The 12,293-nt window shown below is 32.0% G+C and overlaps 1 protein-coding gene across 2 annotated transcripts in view; it reads left to right on the top strand.

Moving 5' to 3' along the window:
• LOC106068341 (ubiquitin-associated domain-containing protein 1-like) overlaps positions 1-12,293 on the top strand; it is a 23,080-nt gene extending 10,787 nt beyond the window's left edge. For both annotated transcript variants that reach the window (XM_056040752.1, XM_056040751.1), the window contains exons 3-10: positions 1,479-1,641; positions 2,197-2,363; positions 3,367-3,469; positions 3,956-4,070; positions 4,305-4,545; positions 6,719-6,805; positions 7,169-7,307; positions 7,888-12,293. In XM_056040752.1, the coding sequence (XP_055896727.1) occupies positions 1,479-1,641; positions 2,197-2,363; positions 3,367-3,469; positions 3,956-4,070; positions 4,305-4,545; positions 6,719-6,805; positions 7,169-7,307; positions 7,888-8,039 (1,167 nt within the window). In that variant the 3' untranslated portion in view covers positions 8,040-12,293. The remainder of the gene's footprint in view (positions 1-1,478; positions 1,642-2,196; positions 2,364-3,366; positions 3,470-3,955; positions 4,071-4,304; positions 4,546-6,718; positions 6,806-7,168; positions 7,308-7,887) is intronic.

Here is a 12,293-nt window from a genome sequence, read left to right as displayed (position 1 = left end):
TCTCTTTTAGACAAATATTTAAAGATATGCATTCTTTGTTTGTTTGTTGTTGTTTTTTAGTAAGCGTTTCTGTTAATTTTTTTTAGCTAATACACCAAAAATAAACTCAAATATGTAATATACATAATTAAATTATTTATTTTTAGACAAATGCGATATAGCTGTTGGTATAAATGTTACATTAAATGCTGTTCTTCACATTATTTTCCTTTCCATATATATCCTCATATACCTTTAATTTTATGTTTTAAAAGTGGTATATTTAAACATAAACGAGTTGGAAGATTAAATTTAAAAACAAACAACAAAAGGCATTGCACCTCAATTCCCAAGCTGCAGAGTTTGCAAAGTATCATGTCATTTGATTACCCATAGCTTTTTTAGTGTATGAGATTTAAATGTGTCGGACGGATGAACGGACATAGGTACCAACAGACTACACAAAACTAATAGAGGCTTTTTTCCTTTTAGGGGTGGTAACAAAAAAAGGGGAGACTTTAAATAGAGTTGGATGAATGATAACTACAAATACAAAATTTTTTGTTTATGTTTGTCAAATGTTTGACATGTTTCGGATGTTCCTTCAGAGTTGATGATAATCTACTTCCTAGTCCAAATAAACAAGAGCACAGAAAGTTTCCAAAAATAAGAAAAGATTGTAAAGTGAATATAAGAAGGTCTTTAGTATTGTTAGATTCTTAACTATTATTCTTTGAGTTTTTAAGCTGGACAAAAAAATATTGACATGCTTTGGTTTTTGTTCTTTTAATTCTCCTAAAACGTATCAAAGATAATATATCTAATCTTGTAGAACACACACACTATTTATGTTGTTAAAATATTGCTGGTTTCATGACATATCTGGAACAAATAGAGTTTTTAACACTGGTATCTGGAAGAACTATGCAATACAAACTCTTAATTTTCACATATTATCCGAATCCCTACCCAAACTGGGCCCCTCGAAATCTGTTTCGCATAGGGCAACACAATGGTTAAGTCCAGCCCTGCTATTTAGTGACGGGTGAATACAGAGTAGATTACTTGTTCTCTTTCCTTGACATCTTGGTCACAATGGTTAAGTCCGGCCATGCTATTTAGTGACGGGTGAATACTACTTGTTCCCCCCCCCCTTTTTTTTTTCGCCTCTAAAATTATGGGGGTAACTCTAGTCTGTCCAACTTGCAGAAATAAAAGAGTGATCTTTCCATTACTTGGTGAAAAAAATTTTTTCTGCCCTTGTAAAATTTGAAATGAATTTAGGAGTATTAGTTAAAATTCTATGAAATAAATACTAGAAACTCTCACATACATTTGACTTTTGTAGGAAAAAAACTTTGATTTGAAATTTTAAAAAATGTATATTTTGCTTTCTATTTGTTGTTTGTTCTCAATTGTCTTGAAAGGGTGCTTGAAACTTTATCTCATTATTTGTCACAGCTAGAGGTCTGTTAAATACAAGTTATATTCTATTCCAGGTAAAACTTGCTTTGGAACATTTGTTGGACCTACCCCCTGCATTGACAGGCTTGTCAGCAGATCCTCTGAAAAACTCACTGATGTTTAAGTTAGTTCTAGTGAGAACTGGAAAAACACTTTTTGATGAAGGCACTTTAGCACAACAGGGAGTCAGAGAATTTGGTAAAGTTTACCTACAATTTTGTTTGCAGTTCATTCTAAATTTTTTTTTTTTTTTCCAGACCAAGTCACATAATTGTCAACACAATGTGAAACTGTGTTAAGTGTATTTATTTGTTTAGAAAAACTGGGACCAATAATATTGTTACTTTTTTCAGATGTTGATACAGAATTAAAGATTATTACATCCCAGTTCTCCCTCAGGATGGTGGGCGATGGTGGTGGGCAGAGTTTAAATCCTGGACCATCAAGACAACAGTTCAGAGTGCATACCACATGACTAGGCAGTCTCTTTTTTTTCTTGTAATTTAGATGTTTTTCTGGATTGTTTTGCCAAGTTCATTTAAAAGTTGACGAACAAAAAATGTCATTCATATAGTTTGTCTCTTTCAGCATCAAAATGAATGTAGCTGTTTTTGTGGCTATTCTGGGTTAAAGGTCACAAACTTTTTTTTGATACCATCACCCAATTAAAGTGAAAAAGGGAATGTTTCTGATTTTTTTGTTTTGTTATTAAAAATGTTTGAATTGTTTTTTTTTTGTATCCTAAACTTTCAGATGAGTTACTGTTGCTTAGAAAAAGAATGAATGTACCGCATTTGGAAACAGAGAGACAAAGAGATGAGAAAAAAGCTCCTGATATTTCAACTATACGTAAGGCCACAGCACATCTACCGAAGAAAAATCATGATCTACCCGAAGAAGAACCAACCTCTAGTCTCGATGTATGTCAATATTTTTAATTAAATGTGATTATATTAAATTATGAAGTAATTGTGTGATACATATTAGTGAAGACTAGGAATTGGTGTGAATATATTAAGATTATCTAGAATCTTTGTAATTGACAATATTTTGACTCAACACATTTATAGATTCAAATAACAGTACAATAAAATAGTTTCCTCCAAGAAATTTGTTTACAAACATGGTAGAATACATGAAGATAGAAAGTGGTTCAAAGTTTAACATGATGAACAATTATTTGAAGAAACATGTTAGGATCTCAGTTTTATTTGATTAGAATTTTGTGTTCAAATTTTAACAAAAACATTTGAAACCTAGTCATTTTTTATAAGCATTTGATAGTCTTATTGGTTACCATGAGGGGCCATTTTTTTTGTCTGTTTGTTGATTGACTTACTACTAGCTAGTGCTACTATTTCATTGTAATCTCTGACTGTTATGCACTAGGAACCAGACAAATGTTTTGATATAAAGTTTACTACCACAGCTTAATAAAAAAAAATAAAATGCTCTGCAAACCCAGATGACTTTCTATGTACCATCTTAGAACTGTGACAGCTTCTGTTCTTAATTTCCATATATGACCTAATTGCATTAGAACTGAAATAAAATACTGTTGTTTGTTTGACATGTTTTGGATTTTCCTTCAGAGTTGAAGATAATCAGGACAGCAGGGAAATTTGCAGGCAGGGTTTGAACCTGGTACCATTGAGACCATCGAAGGACAGTCCAGAGCGCATACCTGACTTACAGACTAATTAATATTTGTGCTTAGTAAGATAAGAAGACTAATTAATATTTGTGCTTAGTAAGATAAGAAGACTAATATTGATGTCTGGCAAGTTTAGTTGAAGAGTTGATTATAGTTATTGTTTTTTCTTTGTCAGTGTTTTTCTTGATCATAGTTTCTTAATTGAAATTTCAATATTGCCAGAATGCTATGGTTTGAGTCATTCAATAAATTCTTTTTTTTTGGTCAAGTTTCAAAGTGAACTTCGAAGGATACTTATATCATTAATAGAAGCATCACAACGTGTTTTATGTCTGAACCCAGAGGCTGCAAAAATATTTCAACAAGCTGAAGGTCAGTATCCTCTTTGTGAATTGGGAAGGTTTCCATGACTTTTAATTTTTTTGCAATAGTTTTTAAATAAATGTAATTTCTTTTTCTAATCAGATTTAAGGCATATTCTTTATTTGCTTGTCAATTTTAGAGTGTGAGCTCAATTTTAGAGTGTGAGCTATCATTTCCTGGAAAATATTTTTTTTTTCAACTTTCCAGGGTCCTCTATTTGGCTTTATTTTCACCTCCACCATCCTTCTGTTATCCCAATTTGGCAAATCAAATTAAATTTTGCTACAGTTATGAAATTTGCATAAATTATTTGGCTTGATCCCTAGCCACCTTGTCAGTAGAAGCCTGCTATTCTTTAATTGTGTGGTTACCAAATGAAACATCTCATGATCAGAACTTAATATAAGCTTTGATGCTTAGTTAGCAGATAAAACATTGGATAAATTTGAAATATATTTTCTTTTCTAAATTATGAATTTTTTTGCTCATTATCAGACATGTTGAATGAAGCCCCTACGAGGAAAACTGGTTTGTCTGAAGCTAACATAAAACAATTGACAGATATGGGCTTTCCAGCTCATAGAGCAAAAAAATCTCTTTTGTTAAACCAGTAAGTAAATTTATGTTCAAAATTTCTTTATAAAGATAAAAGATGAAAAAAAAAATATTGAAGTTTTTCATTTATGTGGCCAGTTAGTGTATAGTATATGTGTGATACTAGAGTTTTGCTACATTATAATGACAGAAATGAAATGATGAATAGTTTCAAACCTTTAAATAGTGACTTTGTATGTGTGTCTTTATAATTATTTACTTCCAAAGTGATATCTCTCTCTTTATCTAGACAGTCTGTAACAGCAGCCATGGAGTGGCTTCTTGCTAATGAATCTGATCCCGATATTGACAAGCCTCTGCCAGGGGAAGACAATGATGAGGGGGAAGTTGATGCTGCACCAAGTGAGCCTACAGTACCTGAGAGTGATGATCAGCAGGGGGCCACCGGTGGAGCTGAGGGGCCAAGGTTTAAAAACATCTTAGAAACCATTCGTGCCTTTCAGCGCAGAGAATTCAGACCCAATCCTATAGTAAGGGTTGATTTAATAGTTGCCTGTTCTGTCCACTTTTTAGATTTTTTTTTCATGAAGAAAAATAATTGTTTCTACTGTCAGGTGGGTTATTTGCTTAGATAGGGTATGGTATCACGGTCCTGTATCCCCACCCTGAACAGTATAAAGCAAGAACCAAAAGTACGAGCACCGAATAAATGTTGTTCAACTAAACAGTTAGTAAATAAACAGCAATTGTTCAACACGAACACTATTAATGTTAATAATAATAAGTGAACTGACATTAGTTAACAACCCAAGCGGAAGTTTAGCAATTTAATGAACAGATAAAGTATTTTGATACAAATGTTGGAGTCTTAATGGTATTTACAAAAGTAAGTGCACATAATCAAATTATTTACAATAGATATAGCACACCTTAAAATGCGGTGCCACAGTCAATCAGGGCTCGCAATACCCTACAGACCAACAACTTTTTACACCTCAACAAGGATAGTTACGATACGGCTCCAAGGCGGAAAGGTGACATATCTTTCCCATAGCACAAGCCTAACACCTGAAACGAAAAGAAAACCTAGATCTAGCAATACCGCTACAACGAAGAACTTTTCAATAGCGACACCCGTACTGAAAGATCATCCTCCTTAATAAAACTATGTACTTACATACCGTTACAACGGGTAAACAGAAAACTAGCTAACCAGCCAACAACAGAAGCTCTCTCTCTCTTGCGGGAACTAAGGATGACGTAAACACACACATACACAATATTCTAGCAATATTCACAATATCCTAACCCTATACACTACGCGCAGGACATCTACCTCATATGAAACTGACATTTGTTGAATACAATTCAAGAGAAGAGGGAAGTGGGATCTTTGTAAGAGGTTAGCTTGTAACATTTTATTGAGAATAAATAGAACACAAAATTTAAAATTGTTACAATATTGTTACTGTACAGTCAGAATTTAGATTTTTAATTGACCCAGCCTCTAGCCACATTCACAACTCTAGGATTGGATTAAAATAATTGACTATTATATGTGACATTTCAATATGTCTAGATAACTTGTTCTGCTGCTATTTTTCCAAAATAAATTTTTCTATAAAACTCATGAAATCAAAGAGACAGTAAAGACTGCTACTAATAAGCTATGCAAATTTGCATATTGTGTGTTTGAGAGTATGTTTGGCATGCAGCACACAAGCATTTAGTTCAAAGCTGTACAACAACCAAAAGGTTCAACTAAAGAGAAGGAATTTAGGCCACAGCATCTGATGTTTTATAGAGGGCTAAATTTTATTGATTTTTTTCACTATATTGTACTAGCTAATGTTCTAACGATAAATGTTGGTAATGGCAGACTATAGTATAGATAAAAATATGTTTTGTGTGTTTGTTTTGATAAGAAAATGTTTATTTGGAAATAAAATGTCTGCTCAATAAGAACTTTGTAGGAAAAAAAAAGGTTGAGCATTGAACTATTGTGTTACGCTATCAAATAGCAAAGTTCTTGAAGTTGAATTTATACTGAGCATATTTATTTATTTGCTTTAATTTATATTTTCCTATTTCTGGCGTGTTCTGTCTTGAGAAAATGTAGGAAGTTTTTGTGTTGTCCAAAGAAGCACAAGGTCAAAATCATAATTTTGTTTCTTTGCCTTCCTCTTGCCCTGTCACCTGGTGGTGTGTGCTCCAAGGAAAGTTTGATTTATTGATTGGCTTGCTTGTTAAATCATTGAACCAGCTAATTGCTATGACACTAACCATCCTCTTCAATTACTTTTAGGATTCACTTTTAATTTGTGTGTACAGTAGAGCGTCCTTTATCAGAACATCAATTATCTGGAATGTCAAATATCCAGACTGCCTTTTTTTTTTTTTTTTTTGTTTATTGTAGGCTATTTAAGTAATCTTGCTAATGTGCAGCAAAAGATCAGTGTTAAGTTCTCTCAATAATCATAGGCTACTACCTATAATGCTTTGTTCCCTTTATAATTTACTTGAATTTTATGTTTAGCTACAGAGCGATACATCGATATGAATTTTTTTTATATTGTTGGTGAAATGGACAGTTTATAATATTCTGTTTTCAGTTATCCAGACAATTTGATTTTCTGGACAGACCCTGCTCCTTATTAATCTGGATTATCAATTTTCTACTGTAATCTGTTCTTCTCTTTATAGGCTCTACAAAATCTTCTTGAGATGGGCTTTGCTGAGAAGGAAGCTATCCATGCCCTGCGGTTATCTCGTAACAGTCAAGAAGCAGCTGTAAGTTTTTGAATCGACTTTGTTTTACTAGTTCCATATAAGAATTCTTTATTGATATTTTTATATATATATATATATATATATATATATAAACTAGGATTTAATCAATAATCTAAGTAGTAAATTTGTTGATCTAATGTATATTTTAGACATCTTTGGATTTAAAATTGACTCACTGTTGAAAAATTTCTTATCTGGCTTCTAAACAATAATTACAAAAATATAATTTGTAACATTTGATGGGTGTTAAAAATTTATTAGTAGTTACTAGTGATACTCTTAAAAAAAAAATGTTGCTCATAATTTTGTCCCGGTTCACTTTCTAGCTTTCATAAGTATTTTGTGCTTTATATTTCTGCTTAGTGTGACTGGTTACTGAGTGATAAAAAGGAAAGACCAGATAGCATAGACCAAGGCTTAGATCCCAACAGTCCTGTCTATAAGGCCATCTTAGCACACCCTAGTGTACAGCTTGGCTTGAACAGTCCCAGGTGTTTATTAGGTAACGAAGACTTTGAATAGTTTTATTGACTAAAAGTTTATGATGACCATTTTATGTACAGGTTAAATCAGCATTTTACTTTGTTTCTGTAGTTAACTATGACATTAATTAATGTTTTGGTGGCACTAAAGCATATAAGACTGTTTATTTATTTTTTTTTGGTTACCATCACAACTTATTTTTATCTGTGGCTTTTAGGTTACTTGAAATAAATATTTATGTTGTTAGGTTACTTAGGATAAATATTTATGTTGTTAGGTTACTTGGAATAAATATTTATACTGTAAGGTTACTTGGAATACATATTTTTGTTGTTTGGTTACTTAGGATAAATATTTATGTTGTTAGGTTACTTGGAATAAATATTTATACTGTTAGGTTACTTGGAATACATATTTTTTTTGTTTGGTTACTTAGGATAAATATTTATGTGAGGTTGTTGAAAGATGCTGAAAGTTTTTCATTTATGGCAAGACTAGGTGATTTCATTTAATGATTCACTATTCTCATATTGTAGGTTAGCACTTTTTTTTATTATCAACAATAGTATAACCTTGGCTTTTTTTTTTCTCACCCTCAGCCTTCTTACAGATGTTAGAGAACCCGATAACAGCCAGTCAATGGTTGAATGACCCTGAGACTGGGCCCTTGCTAATGCAGATCTCAAGAATTTATCACTCAGAAAAACTTACACCTTTCAATAGTGAACCATCGGTTGATACTGACAGTTGATATAAGGCATAACTTCTGATTGTCTGATATTATTGTAAATATATCTGTGAAACTTCTAGCTGAATATGATGTTCATGAATTGTAATTGTTTAACTGAAGAGCATTATTTAAAATTTGACTCCCATCTAAATTTATGATAACTAAAAGTTATCTAAATTTGTCTTGTTCTGCAAACAACCTTTTGTTTGTCTTACAGCTTATTTTGTCATATGGTTGCTGCTATGTATTCTTTATACAATACCTCCTTCCCAATTTTATGTAAGCACAATACCACTGTGTGCACTACAAATGAGGCTGAGAATGCACATAGCTTTTTGACTGTGCAAACATGGCACATTTTGCTTTCACTAAATCAGGGTTTAACTGATCATTTAATAAATGGTTCAGTTAATACTGAGCTAACATGCCTCTAACAAGTTGAATTCTTTGGTATGTGTGGTCCACTAAACCAATGAATTCAATGATTTATTAATAGCTAGAGGGCTCAAAATCAACACATCAACCTTGGCTGTTCCTTAAGGAGCTGTAAAATTACAACCACCCAGTAAAAAACCTTGATGATTTTGTCTGGTCTTGTGGCAGTGTACTTTTTGTAGGGTGGTCCTTTGAAAAGTTCATGTTCTGTTCAAATAGTTTTTCTTTTCTCTGTACCCACTCCCCCCCCCCTCCCCCTCCCATTACAGTCTCTAGTTCTTCTGCTTTTCAGTATTGTTAGAACAGTTTGTGGAAGTTGACTTCCTTTCAGAACCAAAGTGACCAACTTTTTAGGTTATTAAATTAGAGTGAGTCAAATTTTAAAATGCTGCCAGTAAATGTACATAGTAAATGTTTGTGACAAGACTTAGGTGCTATAGATGTTTTTGTTATCAAGTTTTTTCTTTATTGGCATTTAAATTCATTATTTATGGGGGAAAAAAAAAAGGAAAAAGTCAAGTTTGTGATCAACAGGCTGTGCTCCAAGGATTGTTTTTTGTTAATTCATTCTTTTGTCAATGTTTTTCTAACATTCTTTTCTTTCTACTCATGCTTTTTAAATTTTCTCATTGAAACCTCTCAAGTTTGCACTAAAACAAGGTTCTGTCTCGCTCGATGTTACGTGTTTCTCTGATCCAGATGAAAACTTGATTGGAATGTACTTATACAAAAATGTAATTGGTCTGTGTTGAGATATTTCTTCTCTTTGGCTGGTTGATGGAAAAGATGTTTTTTAAATTATACTTTTATTTATTATAAGAAATAAATAATAAATATGACAAAGGAAAATGGTTTCAAACAATGAAGCAAAGTTTTGTTTTAATGTATATGCTTAAAAATTAATGCTTGTTTTAAACCATTGTGTGATAAAGCAAAGGGACCTAATAAAAACAGATCTGGTATTGATTGTATTATGATTGATAGCATAGAAAAATAAAACAGCTGATACAAATACTTAGTAGCCCTTTTTCTTGCCACTATATTAGATTGGCTTTCACTGTAGTAATGAAGAAAAAGAAGCATATTTATTGTAGCTTTTGAAACATAATTTGTTAATGTGATTTCAAACATGTTTCTATTTTAATCCCATAATGGTAGCTAGTCAAATAGTGAGACATTATATTATTTTATATTAAGGAGTAAGCAATTTAAAATTTAATAAAAATACTTTCAATGTGTAGAAATTCTTGTTATTTCTTTGCGATAAAAACACTAGACAGAGATTTAACCTTTGAAATAACGTTTTTTTCCAAATAGGCCTGCTGTCTTTCCAACTTTTAAAAATGTGTAAAGTATTCAGAAATATTTGTGTAGGGTGTACAACTTCTAAAAATGTTATAACGCAAGAGTAGTTTATCTTTTTTAATATTTTAGCTTATAATTTACCAAAGAAAAATGATAAAATCTTGACACTCATTATCAGTTCTAGAATAGAAACAAGAAAATACTGGAAACCAAAAACAAATTAATTAAGTTTCCCACATTTCTTGAAATTGGGTGAAAAATTTAGTTGAGAAATCCCACCTACAGTTGTGAAAGTATTATCATCTGAAGTATTACTATTTGTAGTGCTGGATACACCTTGTGCTTAAAACTTGGAGTAACTATTAGTATATAAATTAGTCTTAGCCATTCAAAGATACCTGATTTGACTTGAAGAACATTTGATTGAGTGTGCTCAGCATTATGTTATGAATTGTACCACTTTGAGCATATTGAACATTTTTAGGTTGATGACTATGGAATCAGTCTTGTAACATCCTTAACCCTTAAAATGCTGAGCTGTTTTAATTACTATTGTGTTGTTTAGAGGCTCAACTACCACATGCGTTTTAAGGGTTAAGTTGAAAGTTAAGATTAATTTCTTTTTTGCCTTTTCTTGATTTGTATTTATTAGATACAATAAAAGATTTAAAATATTATACATGAATTTCTATAAATATCTGTAAAACAAGTTTCTCATTTTTTTAGAAAAGATTTTAAGATAGGAAACCTGTATATCTTTTAAAATGTTCAAATACTGAATTTCTAAAAGGATTTTAAATTTTCAAATGGTGTCTGGTCATTTTTTTCCTCAATTAAATATTTGCTTCTAAGTCATTGTGTTATGGTGCTGTTAGGACTTAGGCTTTAAGCACTGATGTGTTGATTTCTACTTAGGCTTGAAGCACTGATGTGTTGATTTCTACTGATTGTTTTGATCTGTTCTTATAGTGTTCCTCTCTCCTCCCCATTTATTCTAAAGTTTAGAGCATGGAGATCTAAAATAATAAGACAACTATGAAAACTGTTGTCAAGTGTTTTGGCTCATTCGATGTAGAGGATGTCAATGTTATCCAGCACAAACTGCATCAAAGCTTACTAAAGTTCTCGCCAGGTAAGTGCTGAGAACTAGGGGAGGTAATTGGGTAGAATCTATCCATTGGAGGATCTTGTAATCAAAGGCCAAAGTGTGGTGAAAGTAGTGAAAATCTTTTGAGACAAGCAAAAATAGTTGCTTTCTTGTTTTCCATGACAGTTACTGGATTGGTTGTGGAGTAGCAACTGTTGGTTTGCTGATGGTACTTTCAAAGTTGTCCCCTGTTTATTTGACCAACTTTACACAATTCCTTTCCAGTTTGCACAAGCTGTGGTTTGCTGTATTGCTTCATCCAGGACAAAACAAATGCAGATTGTTGGAAGCAGTTCAAGAACCCAAAGTCAATGAATCGGCCATTAAAAGGAATTATGACTATATATGTGGAATGGTAAGGTGTCATCCAGTTTTGGCCTACGTTTGCAAAGATCATACTATTGATTCCTTTGAATGACTTGCAGAGTGAATGCCACAACAAGATAAGATGTCAGAACGGCTATTTTACTATGTGGTTGCAGACAGTGCAGCAGTGAGAAAAATGCTTTTTCTTTATTCCCTCCTAATACATGGAATAAACAATATGCTGTGGACGGTTGGCATCATGCTCTCCTCTCTCTATTCTCATGTCATCATCCAACAATGTGGACATTGTTAAGATAGTCATCAGTTCAAAGAAATATGCAACACTGGCCAAAAGAATAACAATCATTTTCTGTACCTAGGATCCTTAGCTTACCTGTCTTACTGATTAACATCAACACACTCAAACAATATTTACATTAGATCAATATTGATATTGAATGTTTTTTTTTTATGACATTAAATTTTAAGTTTATTTATTGTGCCATTGTTTTTGTCAGGTAAATAAAAATAAATATTTGAAATATTGCTGACTTCATAATTTTTTTATTTCATATTTGTTGGATATAAAGATAAAGAGGATTATATGATTAGGGGATGAAGTGACTTGAGTTCTTTTCAGATATTGAAACTTTTATAGTGTTACTTTAGGATTCTTTTTGCAGCTATTGAATGAAGTTGTCATTACTATTGTTCTAAGCAAATCACTTTTTAATAAAGTTATCTTTTTTAAAAGGTTTGGAAATCATTTCATGAAAATAACTTTGTATTTATTTTCCCAATTCTATCTGTGGGGCATAGTCACTTATCAGACAAATGTTTCTACAGATATTTGTTTAAACTAACAAAAAATATCACCAGATAATAGTAACATTAGTTTACATTAATTGTTTTTCGTATACTGTCCTCTATAACTTTTTTAAATATTCGTTATTGTAAGTTTTGATGTTTGTCACAAAGCGGATGCTGTGCAGTTTTCTACATCACAGTTTTTCTGTAGAGTGTTCATTTATATTGTAAATACATTATGACTTCATACGCAGAGATGCTATGTAATGTTCAAA

The sequence above is a fragment of the Biomphalaria glabrata genome, chromosome 9 (assembly GCF_947242115.1).
Source record: "Biomphalaria glabrata chromosome 9, xgBioGlab47.1, whole genome shotgun sequence".
Taxonomy (NCBI): Eukaryota; Metazoa; Mollusca; class Gastropoda; family Planorbidae; genus Biomphalaria; species Biomphalaria glabrata.
The sequence above is the reverse complement of the archived record's forward strand: the minus strand, read 5'-3'. Positions and strand labels throughout refer to the sequence as shown.